Source organism: Phyllobates terribilis, unplaced genomic scaffold (genome assembly GCF_046119375.1).
Source record: "Phyllobates terribilis strain yellow unplaced genomic scaffold, ASM4611937v1 Scaffold_1__5_contigs__length_1240528914, whole genome shotgun sequence".
Lineage (NCBI taxonomy): Eukaryota > Metazoa > Chordata > Amphibia > Anura > Dendrobatidae > Phyllobates > Phyllobates terribilis.
Window position 1 is genome coordinate 946,431,903 of NW_027362761.1, and position 12,878 is coordinate 946,444,780.

The window sequence follows — 12,878 nt, forward strand, 5'->3', positions numbered from 1 at the left end:
TTCAGTTTTTCTCTCATTTGACAGAATACAAACAAAGAATACTTAATGAAATGCAAGTGAACCTAGCCCAACATATAGGGTATCATAAACTGCTGACGGACACGTCAGGCAGCGGCTTATTACCCGTGAAAACAAAGGATCAGTCATGTGGAAATCCAACATCTGCTGTTAGCAGAAAGCTGGTACTCTCCCATACACGTTAATTTGTGGGCTTGCTGAAATTCTCATTTTTGGCAGAAATCATCTAACTTGTATAGTTACCTTTAGGACAGAGACAGACTGCTGTATTTCTCGTGCGAGGATCGCATTGTAAACCTCGAATTGGCCGTCACATTCTGACCTGAGCTTGACAGCTGCATAGAAATACATCATGCTGTCATGATCAGGTCAATAAAGTGCCGGCCAGTCCGTGCAGTGCGATGCGATCATCACACGAGTTATACAGCAGTCTTTCTCTGCCCTTAAGAAAATATAAGTTATGGCTACCATATGATCTAAGATTAGTAAATTGATTACAAAGGTGGCATAACTTTATCCAAATTCTATAATTGGTGAAGTTGTAAAACAGTGTATTACTGTCACCAACTATTTTCTCCTTTTCCTTCTGATGTTATATAAAGGTGTTACACTTGGTTGCTTCTTATTACAACAATTAGGCTTAATGGAGTCGTATAAAAGTAGATAAAAATTTTCCCCCAAAAATGGGGCTATTATGGCACCTGGGCCATATATCATTTTACTTTGAATAGGACTCAGACAAGTGTGGTGCTGTATCTGGGAGGGGGTGGTAGACTTTCTACTCAACTCTCTTACAGGTTCTTTAATTAATAAGGTCTTCCTTTTGTCGATCCAGTATTAAAGCGGTTATCCCAAATTGTCTATCAGAAGCGCACAACTCTGCCCTCCTGCTTGCTGGGGGGGGGGGGTGATGTGCTCCTACTTGACTGACAGTTCAGATCAGTGATATTGTTGCATCACGGGCCCAAAATGTGCGGTAAGATGCCGCAAGCAGAGGCAGGTCTGTCTCTGATGCATCAGAGTAGTACAGGGGAGTTGAAGTTGACTGTATCCAGCCAGCTACAGACCAGCGTTTACAAGCTCTGTAGATAAGAACTTGTAAGGGCTGCACTCCTTGCCTGGAAGTGGTGGCCAGTAACCCAGGAAAGAAGCCATAAACCATAAAATTAAAAATAATTAAAAATACCCCTGTTCTTTAGAAAAGAGGGGCATTTTAAAAGAACTAAATTACAAAGTTTCTATCTTTTACAAGCTGATGATCAGACAAACCCTTTAATGTGGTAGTAAATACATAGAGGGAAACAATTGTAAGACATGTAACTTTATAAATAGCGCGGCTGAGCTATATATATACACTGCTCAAAAAGATAAAGGGAACACTCAAGTAACACATCCTAGATCTGAATGAATGAAATATTTTCATTGAATACTTTGTTCTGTACAAAGTTGAATGTGCTGACAACAAAACCACACAAAAATCATCAATGGAAATCTAATTTATTAACCAATGGAGGCCTGGATTTGGAGTCACCCCCAAAATTAACCCATTACTTGCCAAATTAGCAATTTTCATTTTTTTTTTTTGGACCTAATTAGAAAATTTTAGTTGCTAGAAGCAAAAAATTAGGCGTCCCAAAAAAAGGACATTGGTAGATAATGGGTTAAAGTGGAAAAACACACTACAGGCTGATCCAACTTTGATGTAATCTCCTTAAAACAAGTCAAAATGAGGCTCAGTATTGTGTGTGGCCTCCACGTGCCTGTATGACCTCACTACAATGCCTGGGAATGCTTCTGATGAGGTTGCGGATGGTCTCCTGTGGGATCTCCTCCCAGACCTGGACTAAAGCATCCGCCAACTCCTGGAAATCTGTGGTGCAACGTGACGTTGGTGGATGGAGCGAGCCATGATGTCCCAGATGTGCTCAATCGGATTCAGGTCTGGGGAACGGGCGGGCCAGTCCATAGCTTCAATGCCCTCATCTTGCAGGAACTGCTGACACACTCCAGCCACATGAGGTCTGGCATTGTCCTGCATTAGGAGGAACCCAGGGCCAACCGCACCAGCATATGGTCTCCCAAGGGGTCTGAGGATCTCATCTCGGTACCTAATGGCAGTCAGGCTACCTCTGGCGAGCTCATGGAGGGCTGTGCGGCCCTCCAAAGAAATGCCACCCCACACCATTACTGACCCACTGCCAAACCGGTCATGCTAAAGGATGTTGCAGGCAGCAGATCGCTCTCCACGGCGTCTCCAGACTCTGTCACGTCTGTCACATGTGCTCAGTGTGAACCTGCTTTCATCTGTGAAGAGCACAGAGCGCCAGTGGCGACTTTGCCAATCTGGTGTTCTGTGGCAAATGCCAAGCGTCCTGCACGGTGTTGGCCTGTGAGCGCAACCCCAATCTGTGGAGGTCATTTTGCAGGGCTCTGGCAGTGCTCCTCCTTGCACAAAGGAGGAGGTAACGGTCCTGCTGCTGGGTTGTTGACCTCCTATGGCTCCCTCCACATCTCCTGGTATCTGCTCCATGCTCTGGACACTGTGCTGACAGACACAGCTGCCTTTCTTGCCACAGCTCGCACTGATGTGCCATCCTGGATGAACTGCACTACCTGAGCAACTTCTGTGGGTTGTACTGTAGACACCACCTCATGCTACTGTACCTCTAGGGGTGAGAGCAATGGGAAAATGAAAAAATGACCAAAACAACAGCCAAAAAGGATGAGAACAGAGAAATGGTCTGCAGAACCACTCCTTTATAGGGGTATCTTGCTAATTGCCGATCATTTCTACCAATTGTCTGTTCCATTTGCACAACAGGAGAAATTGATTCACAATCAGGGTTGCTTCATAACTGGACAGGTAGATTTCACAGAAGTGTTATTGACTTGGAGTTACATTGTGTTGTTTAAGTGTTCCCTTTATTTTTTTGAGCAGTATATATATATGTGGTGTCTTATATTTCCTGTTCTTCTAACAAAATAGGCGTTTTCAACTGTTCTGTTAACTTACAGGGCTCTCACCAATGTTCTCATCAGCCGTACAGACCCTATTGGGATCAAAGGAGTTTGGCTGCACAGTCTTGAGTAAAATAATATGAAATATCAGATACATCGATGCAAAGTTCTCAAGCTACATGCTTACACAGCCTGCCAATACCTCTGCCATCTAATATATGAACATTTTTATAAATTAACACATTTTTGAAAAACATCTTTACAATATGATCATTTTTGGCTTTCAACCTGTTTTAATATATTATAGCAATCAATGTCCATGTTAAGAAATAGTAGCTACTTTTAGGTGGAAAGAATAAAACCCTTGTTTCCATTATATAAAATAGAACCCTCTTATATATGAGAGATCAGTGTAGCTCATGTGAATACATTCAATTTTTTTTTTAGCAAAAATATGGGGTCAATATAATGAGGTCATCAATAATGGGATAATGGAATGTCATGAGCAAGTATGGGATCTTGCACAACGTCAGAGCACCTAATAACCTTTATTTTTTAATCACCGACTAATAGTTATATTTTCATTTGAAAAAATATATATTTATTCTTGAAAAAACATATGCCACTCTGTGGTGTAAGCACAATACTGCATACATTTCCATTAAGAGTCAAAAAGACTGATTCCCAACAATAAGTAAGTGGGGAATTAATTAAAAAAAAAAATCTATTTGCATGGTGTCAAACACATTGTTAAACTATGGATGCAAGATAGATGGTGCAATAACATAATGTGTGTTTTAATTCGCACATGTCCGGGTCTCTTTAGTGACTCAGAGCAACAGATTGTAATTTTAGTACCTAACATTCTTTATGCAGTTCATGAGAAATGCCAGATCACATGCAACTGGCACAGGCCCTGTAAAGACATTTTCTTCTCAAGTGCTTCTGGGACGGATGCCCATCCGGTAATCATAGCTTTCTTCAGATAAGAGCAGGGTATTCATTCATGACCATCACAATCTCTTCATGTAGATGCGGCAGAGAAGCCGCTAAATAAAAAATAAAAATACAAAAACGTTTTTTTCTATCATGACCGAGATATCGGTGATTGAATACACTGAGTAAACAACAAAACAACAAAAAAGGGATTGTAAAGTTTCTATCTCTCCTTAAAAACAGCATCAAAGATTTCAATTTAGATCCAGGTCTACCGTTCGTATCAGGGAAGCCTGCGGACTGAGGTCTTGTACGTGTGAGGAACTGAGGAGGCCACAGCTCCCATATCAACACAACAACAAAATCCTGCGGGTAAGGAACTGTGCTGAAACAGCAGGCATCTGGCGCTATTGCTTTTTTTCATGATCAGCCCATAATGAAGTGCTCTGGAGACTTATGGTGATGGTGAGTGGTTTTTACTTTTTGGAATAGTCCAAACTCCAGGACGGCCAACCACCTTACACCTTCAATATCTTTCCTATGGAACGCAGCAACAGACCTGCTCATGACTTCACCTCCTCACAGTCCTGGTCAGTGGAAAGATCTACATCTGAGAGTCCAACGTCTACTGCCATGATGAGAGAGATGTCAGAGTCACTGCTGATTACTGGCTCTTGCTCACCTAGAAGAAGGAAACATTCTGGTTAACAGGAGATAAGTTATGATTACATATTTCAGCAAATATGTGGAGCTGGAACAGTGCATCAGTAATAACTCAATTACATACAGTAATATAGACTTGTTAGCTTTGCAATATTCCTGCAATATTCAGGCACTAAGCAGAATGTAGTGTTTTCATTTTCAGTGGCTTTCTTCTCATTTTTATATTTAAATTAGGCAGAAATTCCTGAAATATTGCAGTTTTCTCGCTGAGTCTCAGAATAGACTGACACTTCTTGTTTTGTAGAGATAACTTTTCAGTAGTGATCTCATTAAAGCCTTCCTGTCATGTGATTCATCTTGCCCGAAATATGGGCAGCATGAATCATAGACAGGCTAACTTATTAGCCCTTGTTTCACTCTGAAACGCTCCATTATTTCTGAGGAAACATACACAGGAAGCCCAAAATGAGGTGACTGAGATGACTAGTCAGAGAGGTTGTCCTGCAGTGGCTAATGCATGATTGACAGGTCTTGCCCAATACACATCATTTCAGAGTAAAACAATGGTATTTGTAAACAGGGAACTTGTCCTAAATCATGCACAAATTTATTGTTTGAACCAAGCACATTTATGTGCATCCTTGACGTGGCTGAGCAGTTATGTGTGCCTTCCCACCTGCTTATTACTTCTTTTCTATCTAGCTGGGCCCCCTATCCCCTTCTTTGACTGACAGCTGTGGCTTTACAGGAGCCAAAGAAGGGTGGCGATGAACGAAAACAAGGAGAAGAGGTACTGAATCTCGAGAGATTGTGCTTGGTCTGAACAGTCATTTTTTGCTGACAGATTCCCTTTAACATATAACAATGGACGTTAAGACTTATATATAGAGAACACATGATCCATCCATTTGCAATAAGTAACAGCTCACCTCCTTCCCCTACCAGCACAATTCTCTCTGCACATGTCTCAGTGCAAATCCCCAACCTATTGACCTAGACAACGAGTCATCTCCAGACTACATGTTCCTACTTTGAATGTGGCTACTGTAAACCATATCTTTAAACCAATATTAAAAGAGCAGCAGCTCAGGGAAGATGGCCACACCGTTAGCCTATGTTCACACATGTTGGGTTTTTCCAGCGTCACAAGTCTAAAGCAAAACCCAACTCTGACAGGAAATCAGCTGCGTCAAAAACGCAGGTTTTACTGTATTTTTTGTGCGTTTTTTTTTCCACTGTCCTTTTGTCTCTTTATGCATGTACATAAAGTCAGTGAAAAAAAAAATCTCATTCTGGTTTTGGCATAGTGAGGGAGGTGAATTGTTCAGGAATAGTTTAGACACTGGCAATGCATTGAGTTTGTATGACACTATATACTTTCACACTATGGGGTCTGCCATTCAGTTGCACAGGCATTGTTCAATCTCACAGGTAGCTCAGCTAATGTTTACAATTTACACATCACTAATTTAAACTCTCATAATATAAACTACCATCTCAGTGACCAAGAAAAGATAGTAAAATCACAAAAATAAATTACTTCCAAAGGGTGAAAAAAGCTGAAAAAAAACCACTGAAAAAACTCTGAATGAAGTGACATGCTCTATTTTCCAAAAACCCAACCAAGGCACAAAATAAGCAACAAAAAAAAAACAAGATGTGTGAACAGAGAATTCTGGTTTCTCGTAGACTTTGCTGGTACTGCAAAAAGCAACTGAAAATTAGCATAAAAATGTGCAGCAAAAAACGCTGAAAAACCCAACATGTGTGAACACAGCATTAGAGTGAATCAACAGTTGTGCTCAAAAGTTTACATACCCCAGCAGAATTTTTCCTTTCTTGGTCTTGTTTCAGAGAACATGAATGATAACAAAAAAACTTTTTCTCCACTCATGGTTATTGGTTGGGTGAAGCCATTTATTGTCAAACTACTGTGTTTTCTCTTTTTAAATCTTAATGATGACCAAAAACATCCAAATGACTCTAATCAAAAGTTCACATACCCCACTTCTTAATACCGTGTATTGCCCCCTCTAACATCAATGACAGCTTGAAGTCTTCGGATCCCCAAAACATAAGCTATCCACCTCCGTGCTTTACTGTAGGAATGGTGTTCCTTTCATCATAGGCCTTGTTGACCTCTCTCTAAATGTAATGTTTATGGTTGTGGCCAAAAAGTTCAATTTTGGCCTCATCACTCCAAATTACCTTGTACCAGAAGTTTTCAGGCTTGTCCCTGTGTTGTTTGGTGTATTGTATGCGAGATACTTTGTGGCATTTGCACAGTAACGGCTTTCTTCTGGCAACTCGACCATGCAGCCCATTTTTCTTCAAGTGCTTCTTTATTGTGCATCCTGAAACAGCCACATCGCTAGTTTTCAAAGAGTCCTGAATTTCAGCTGATGTTATTTGTGAGTTTTTCTTTGCATCCCGAACAATTTTCCTGGCAGTTGTGGCAAAATTTTTGTTGGTCTACCAGACCGTGGTTTGGTTTTTACAGAGCCCCTGATTTTCCATTTGTTAATCACAATTTGAACACTGCTGACTGGCATTATCAATTCCTTGGACAGATTTCTGTATCCCTTTCCTGTGTTATACAGTTCGACTACCTTTTCCCATAGATCAGTTGTCAATTCTTTTGCTTTCCCCATGACTCACAATCCAGAAACATCAGTGGCTGGATGAAAGATGCAAGAGTCTGTCTGGATTCCAGAAACTCACTTAGCTTTTATACACACACATTGATTACAAGCAAACAGGTCACAGGTGAGGATGTTACCATTAGTAGCCATTCAGACCCATTTGTGTCAAATTCTGTGCAAGTTATCAGGCCAAAATCACCAGGGTATGTGAACTTTTGATCAGGGTCATTTGGATGTTTTTGGTTGTCATTAAGATTTAAAAAGAGAAAACACAGTAGCTTGACAATAAATGGCTTCACCCAACCAATAACCATGAGTGGAGAAAAAGTTTTTTGTAATCATTCATATTCTCTGAAACAAGGCCAAGAAAGGAAAAATTCTGCAGGGGTATGTAAACTTTTGAGCATAACTGTATCACCAAGACTTTGCTACCTAATCTATGATCAGATTATCTATGATGTTTGGGCAGAGACCCTGAGTCCAAGGGGTTATACAGAGCTCAGCATTCAGAACACGGCTAGATCTGCAGAAGATAAAAGTGTGTTTATCCAAACTGTATCAATGAGCTCAGTAAGTGGTATATCGCTGGAGTCATTGTCTCTGCCACTACATCATTCTGCTGTCAGGTGGGGTACAAAAAAACTGATGACAGTTTCCCTTTAACATTTATTGTAAATAAAAAAAAAAACTTCAGAAATAAAAAAACGCAATACAAAAAAAAGAGTATGAATCAGCATGTGGTTCTAATGAGGAAAATTCTAGATGTATATATTTTTAATCATGGATATAGTCCTCATTTTTTACATAAATATAATAGTTGTAATGTCTGTTAATTAAAACATTAAGATTGTGACCAGAAAAGGACTTTAGCCAAGTTTCTTTTATGGAAAACGAAAAGTTTTCATGAGAAATGTGGCTAATATATACGGTATTTTTCAGACTATAAGACGCACTTTTTTCCTTCAAAATTTTGGAGGAAAGTGGGGGGGGGTGGTCTTATAGTCCGAGATATATATATATATATATATATATATATATATATATATATACACACACATATACATATATATATATATATATACTGCTCAAAAAAATAAAGGGAACACTCAAATAATACATCCTAGATCTGAATGAATGAAATGTTCTCATTGAATACTTTGTTCTGTACAAAGTTGAATGTGCTGACAACAAAATCACACAAAAATCATCAATGGAAATCAAATTTGTTAACCAATGGAGGCCTGGATTTGGAGTGACCCCCACAATTAAAGTGGAAAAACACACTACAGGCTGATACAACTTTGATGTAATGTCCTTAAAACAAGTCAAAATGAGGGTCAGTATTGTGTGTGACCTCCACGTGCCTGTATGACCTCCCTACAACGCCTGGGCATGCTCCTGATGAGGTTGCGGATGGTCTCCTGTGGGATCTCCTCCCAGACCTGGACTAAAGCATCCGCCAACTCTTGACAGTCTGTGGTGCAACGTGACGTTGGTGGATGGAGCGAGCCATGGTGTCCCAGATGTGCTCAATCGTATTCAGGTCTCGGGAACGGGCGGGCCAGTCCATAGCGTCAATGTCTTCATCTTGCAGGAACTGCTGACACACTCCAGCCACATGAGGTCTGGCATTGTCATGCATTAGGAGGAACCCAGGGCCAACCACACCAGCATATGGTCTCACAAGTGGTCTGAGGATCTCATCTTGGTACCTAATGGTAGTCTGGCTACCTCTGGCGAGCACATGGAGGGCTGTGCGGCCCTCCAAAGAAATGCCACCCCACACCATTACTGACCCACTGCCAAAACGGTCATGCTGAAGGATGTTGCAGGCAGCAGATCGCTCTCCACGGCGTCTCCAGACTCTGACACGTCTGTCACATGTGCTCAGTGTGAACCTGTTTTCATCTGTGAAGAGCACAGGGCGCCAGTGGCGACTTTGCCAATCCTGATGTTCTGTGGCAAATGCCAAGCGTCCTGCACGGTGTTGGGCTGTGAGCTCAACCCCCATCTGTGGACGTCGGGCCCTCATACCACCCTCATGGAGTCGGTTTCTAACCATTTGTGCAGACACATGCACATTTGTGGCCTGCTGGAGGTCATTTTGCAGGGCTCTGACAGTGCTCCTCCTGTTCCTCCTTGCACAAAGAAGGAGGTAACGGTCCTGCTGCTGGGTTGTTGCCCTCCTAGGGCTCCCTTCACATCTCCTGGTATCTGCTCCATGCTCTGGACACTGTGCTGACAGACACAGCTACCCTTCTTGCCACAGCTCGCACTGATGTGCGATGGATGAACTGCACTACCTGAGCAACTTCTGTGGGTTGTACTGTAGACACCGCCTCATGCTACTGTACCTCTAGGGGTGTGAGCAAAGGCAAAATGAAAAAATGACCAAAACAACAGTCAAAAAGGATGAGAACAGAGAAATGGTCTGTGGTCACCACCTGCAGAACCACTTCTTTATAGGGGGTATGTTGCTAATTGCCTATCATTTCTACCAGTTGTCTGTTCCATTTGCACAACAGCAGGAGAAATTGATTCACAATCAGTGTTGCTTTATAACTGGACAGGTAGATTTCACAGAAGTGTTATTGACTTGGAGTTACATTGTGTTGTTTAAGTGTTCCCTTTATTTTTTTGAGCAGTGTATATATACTGTGGCTGTGGGGGGAGCGGCAGCGACGGAGGAGTGGGGCACAGGAGGCAGGAGCCGCCTGCTGCAGCCTACACTGTGCCCGCTACTAAAGAAAATAGAAAATGAATATTCATTGCTCTCCGCGCCCATGGGTGTGGGGAACAGTGATTATTCATTTTCCTTAATAGCGCGCACAATGTACCTGCAGGCGCGGCTCCTGGTATGTATGGCACCCTTCATCCCTCATCCTGATATGTATGACCCCCCTCATCCCTCTCCTGGTATGTATGGCGGCCTTCATCCCTCTTCCTGGTATGCTTGGCACCCCTCATCCTGGTATGTATGGCCCCCCTCATCCCTCTTCCTGTTATGCTTGGCACCCCTTATCCTGGTATGTATTGCCCCCCTCATCCCTCTTCCTGGTATGCTTGGCACCCCTCATCCTGGTATGCATGGCACCCCCTGATCCCCATCACGCTGCACACAAAATAATAAACAAACAATCTCAGTCACCTCCTCTCTCCTCCAGCGCTGCGTCCTGCTCAGCAGCCGACATGGATCTCACTGTGTGAGCGCGCATGGCATAATTGTCATGCGCCCTCACACTGTGAGATGTTGTGCCGGAATAGTCACTGCTTCCCACGCCGGGACTGTGAGCGTGGGGAGCAGTGACCATTCACTCACCTTAATAGCGCGAACACAGTACCCGCAGCACGGCTCCTGCTGCCGCTCTGCGGTCTGTGTGCCCGCTATTAAAGACCATAAATATTCACTAAAACCCATGGGAGTCTGAAAATAGTCCCAAAAATACGGTACATCAAGGTGCCATACATTAATAATAATATTAATGGTGGTTTTCAGGTTTAGAATATATTACAAGCATCTGTTTAAATTTGGAGATCTAGCAGAGCTGATTTTATAATCTAAAGGCTTATTCCCAAAATCACAATGTAGTCTTACAATAATGTACACAAATATTTATTTGGTTGTGCCAATGTAATTCATTTTTAAATCTGCTCTTGCACGTCACTCTCCAAAGGATGCCCCTCCAGGTGCTTTATTACCATTGTACCATTGGATCAGTCCTGCTATAGTTTCAGTGCTCCTGGTCAATCATGCGCAGTGATGTCTATCTTAGCTGGCTTTCTTCCATTTCAACACTCACACAGTATATTCTTCATTCAGAATACACTCATTCTTTTGAGCATTGTATGGTCCTGTATAGTACTCTGTCTGACCAATTTTATCTTCTGCAATCTACATCAATATAGCTGGGTTGTAGTGTACTCACTGTAAATAGCGCTGGTAGAACCACAAGTCTCAGAAGGGCACTCACTGTGTGTCTCAAACAGTCGGATGGTTCTCTGGACACCAGCTGGGGGCGGCAGGATTCAGGCCTTTATATGGTGGGAGTGCCGGCAGAACTCTCAGAGTCCTTGATGTAACTTGCTTCAGAGGGTGACAAGGCCGCACTCTCTCCAGCAGCGCGGGTATATCAGAGGGGACAGCAACACTCTGCAGCGTAGAGGAATACAAATCCACAGCTCTCCGTCTTTCACAGCAGGCTGCCATGCTCCTTTCCCTCTCAACTTTTACTTTCACTTTCTGCCCAGCTCCATCCCCCAAGTCCCTCCTCATCCAATCCACTCTCTCTCCTTCATTCCTTCCAGACTGTGTCATCTGACTGAAACAAGGGTCCCTGGGAATTGTAGTCCACTGCAGCTCAGGGGAAAAACGATTAATGTCTGTAGGTCCCTGTTTAACAGCAGCTGCATAGCTCTTCTTAGTGTCTGTAAGTCCCAGTATACCAGCAACGGCTCTAACAGTTCCCGATGCAGGTGTTACATTCTTCCCCTGGTGAGCCATTGAAAGTGTCCCATCACGACATGAGGACTCACCACCTGAAACATGAATGGGGGTTAAGGCATCCTGACTAACACCAAATTTACATGCACACAAACCACCTCCTGGACACATGGGAGATACCGGGAAATAAGGCCAAACAGAATTTGAATTAGGGTGTATCAGCCTGGGGACCTCAGTGGTATGTCCCACTCTATCATAGGTCAACATCATGGGTGGCCTAGTGTCCCGTTTGGGACGAGTGTGTACTGAGGGGGCCCCCTCCTCAGTCCCCGACTCTTGTCTCTCAAGAACGGGCTCCTTCAGGTGGATCTCTTCATTCAATAAATGTCCCTCTTCTGAACTTTCCCCCAATTGTGGGCAGAGCGCACTCGCCTCCTGACAAATGTCCTTTTTCTTTGCTTCCACTTCAGGAGTCTGGTTTACAGGGTCCGCGCCCATGGGGCCTGGGTCCTCGGTCCACCTGTAGCTCCATTGACGTCGGGTCCCCATTCATCCCCAGACTCGCTGTCACTTCCTCCTGAGGCAACCCCAGGCTGGGGTGGTTTTTGACACCTACGACTTCTCCTATTGCACGGAAGGGTCGTATGACCTCCTTGAGCTGGCAATGGGGGTAAAGGGATGTTTTTTTCCCACAGGCAACAGATGGTGTAAATGATAGGGGGCGGAGCTGTCAAAACCTCTCTCGGGCTTCACTCTGTAGGCCGGGACACCAGGCAGCTTCTCCATCACCACATAAGGGTCAGAACACCACCGATCAGCAAGCTTGTGCTTCCCAGGAAGGCCCAGAAGTTGAATAAGGACTCTATCTCCAGGCAGTAAAACTTGTTCTTGAACTCTACAGTCGTAGCGAGTCTTATTGCGCTTCCCTGACCGACCAGGGGCCTGCTCTGCCAATCTGTAAGCTTTTGTCAAATCTTCTTTTAGCTGGGACACATATTTTAAGTAGGTCTTCCCATTAGAACGGTCAATGGATGTCCCAAAACTAATATCCACTGGTAGCCGGGCTTTTCTTCCAAACATGAGGAAATAAGGAGAGTATCCAGTTGACTCATTTGTGGTGCAATTGTAGGCACGAACCAACTGGCTCACATGCCTGCTCCAGTGTCCCTTCTTCCTGGGATCCAACGTGCCTAACATGTTCAGAAGGGTACGATTGAATC

At 43.3% G+C, this 12,878-nt stretch overlaps 1 protein-coding gene across 1 annotated transcript in view; it reads right to left on the minus strand.

Annotated features, from left to right (window-relative positions):
• Nucleotides 1-1,271: 1,271 nt before the first annotated feature.
• RNF150 (ring finger protein 150) overlaps nt 1,272-12,878 on the minus strand; it is a 230,926-nt gene continuing 219,319 nt past the window's right edge. The window contains exon 7 of the mRNA XM_073642115.1: nt 1,272-4,594. Coding sequence (XP_073498216.1) covers nt 4,476-4,594 — 119 coding nt within the window. The 3' untranslated portion in view covers nt 1,272-4,475. The remainder of the gene's footprint in view (nt 4,595-12,878) is intronic.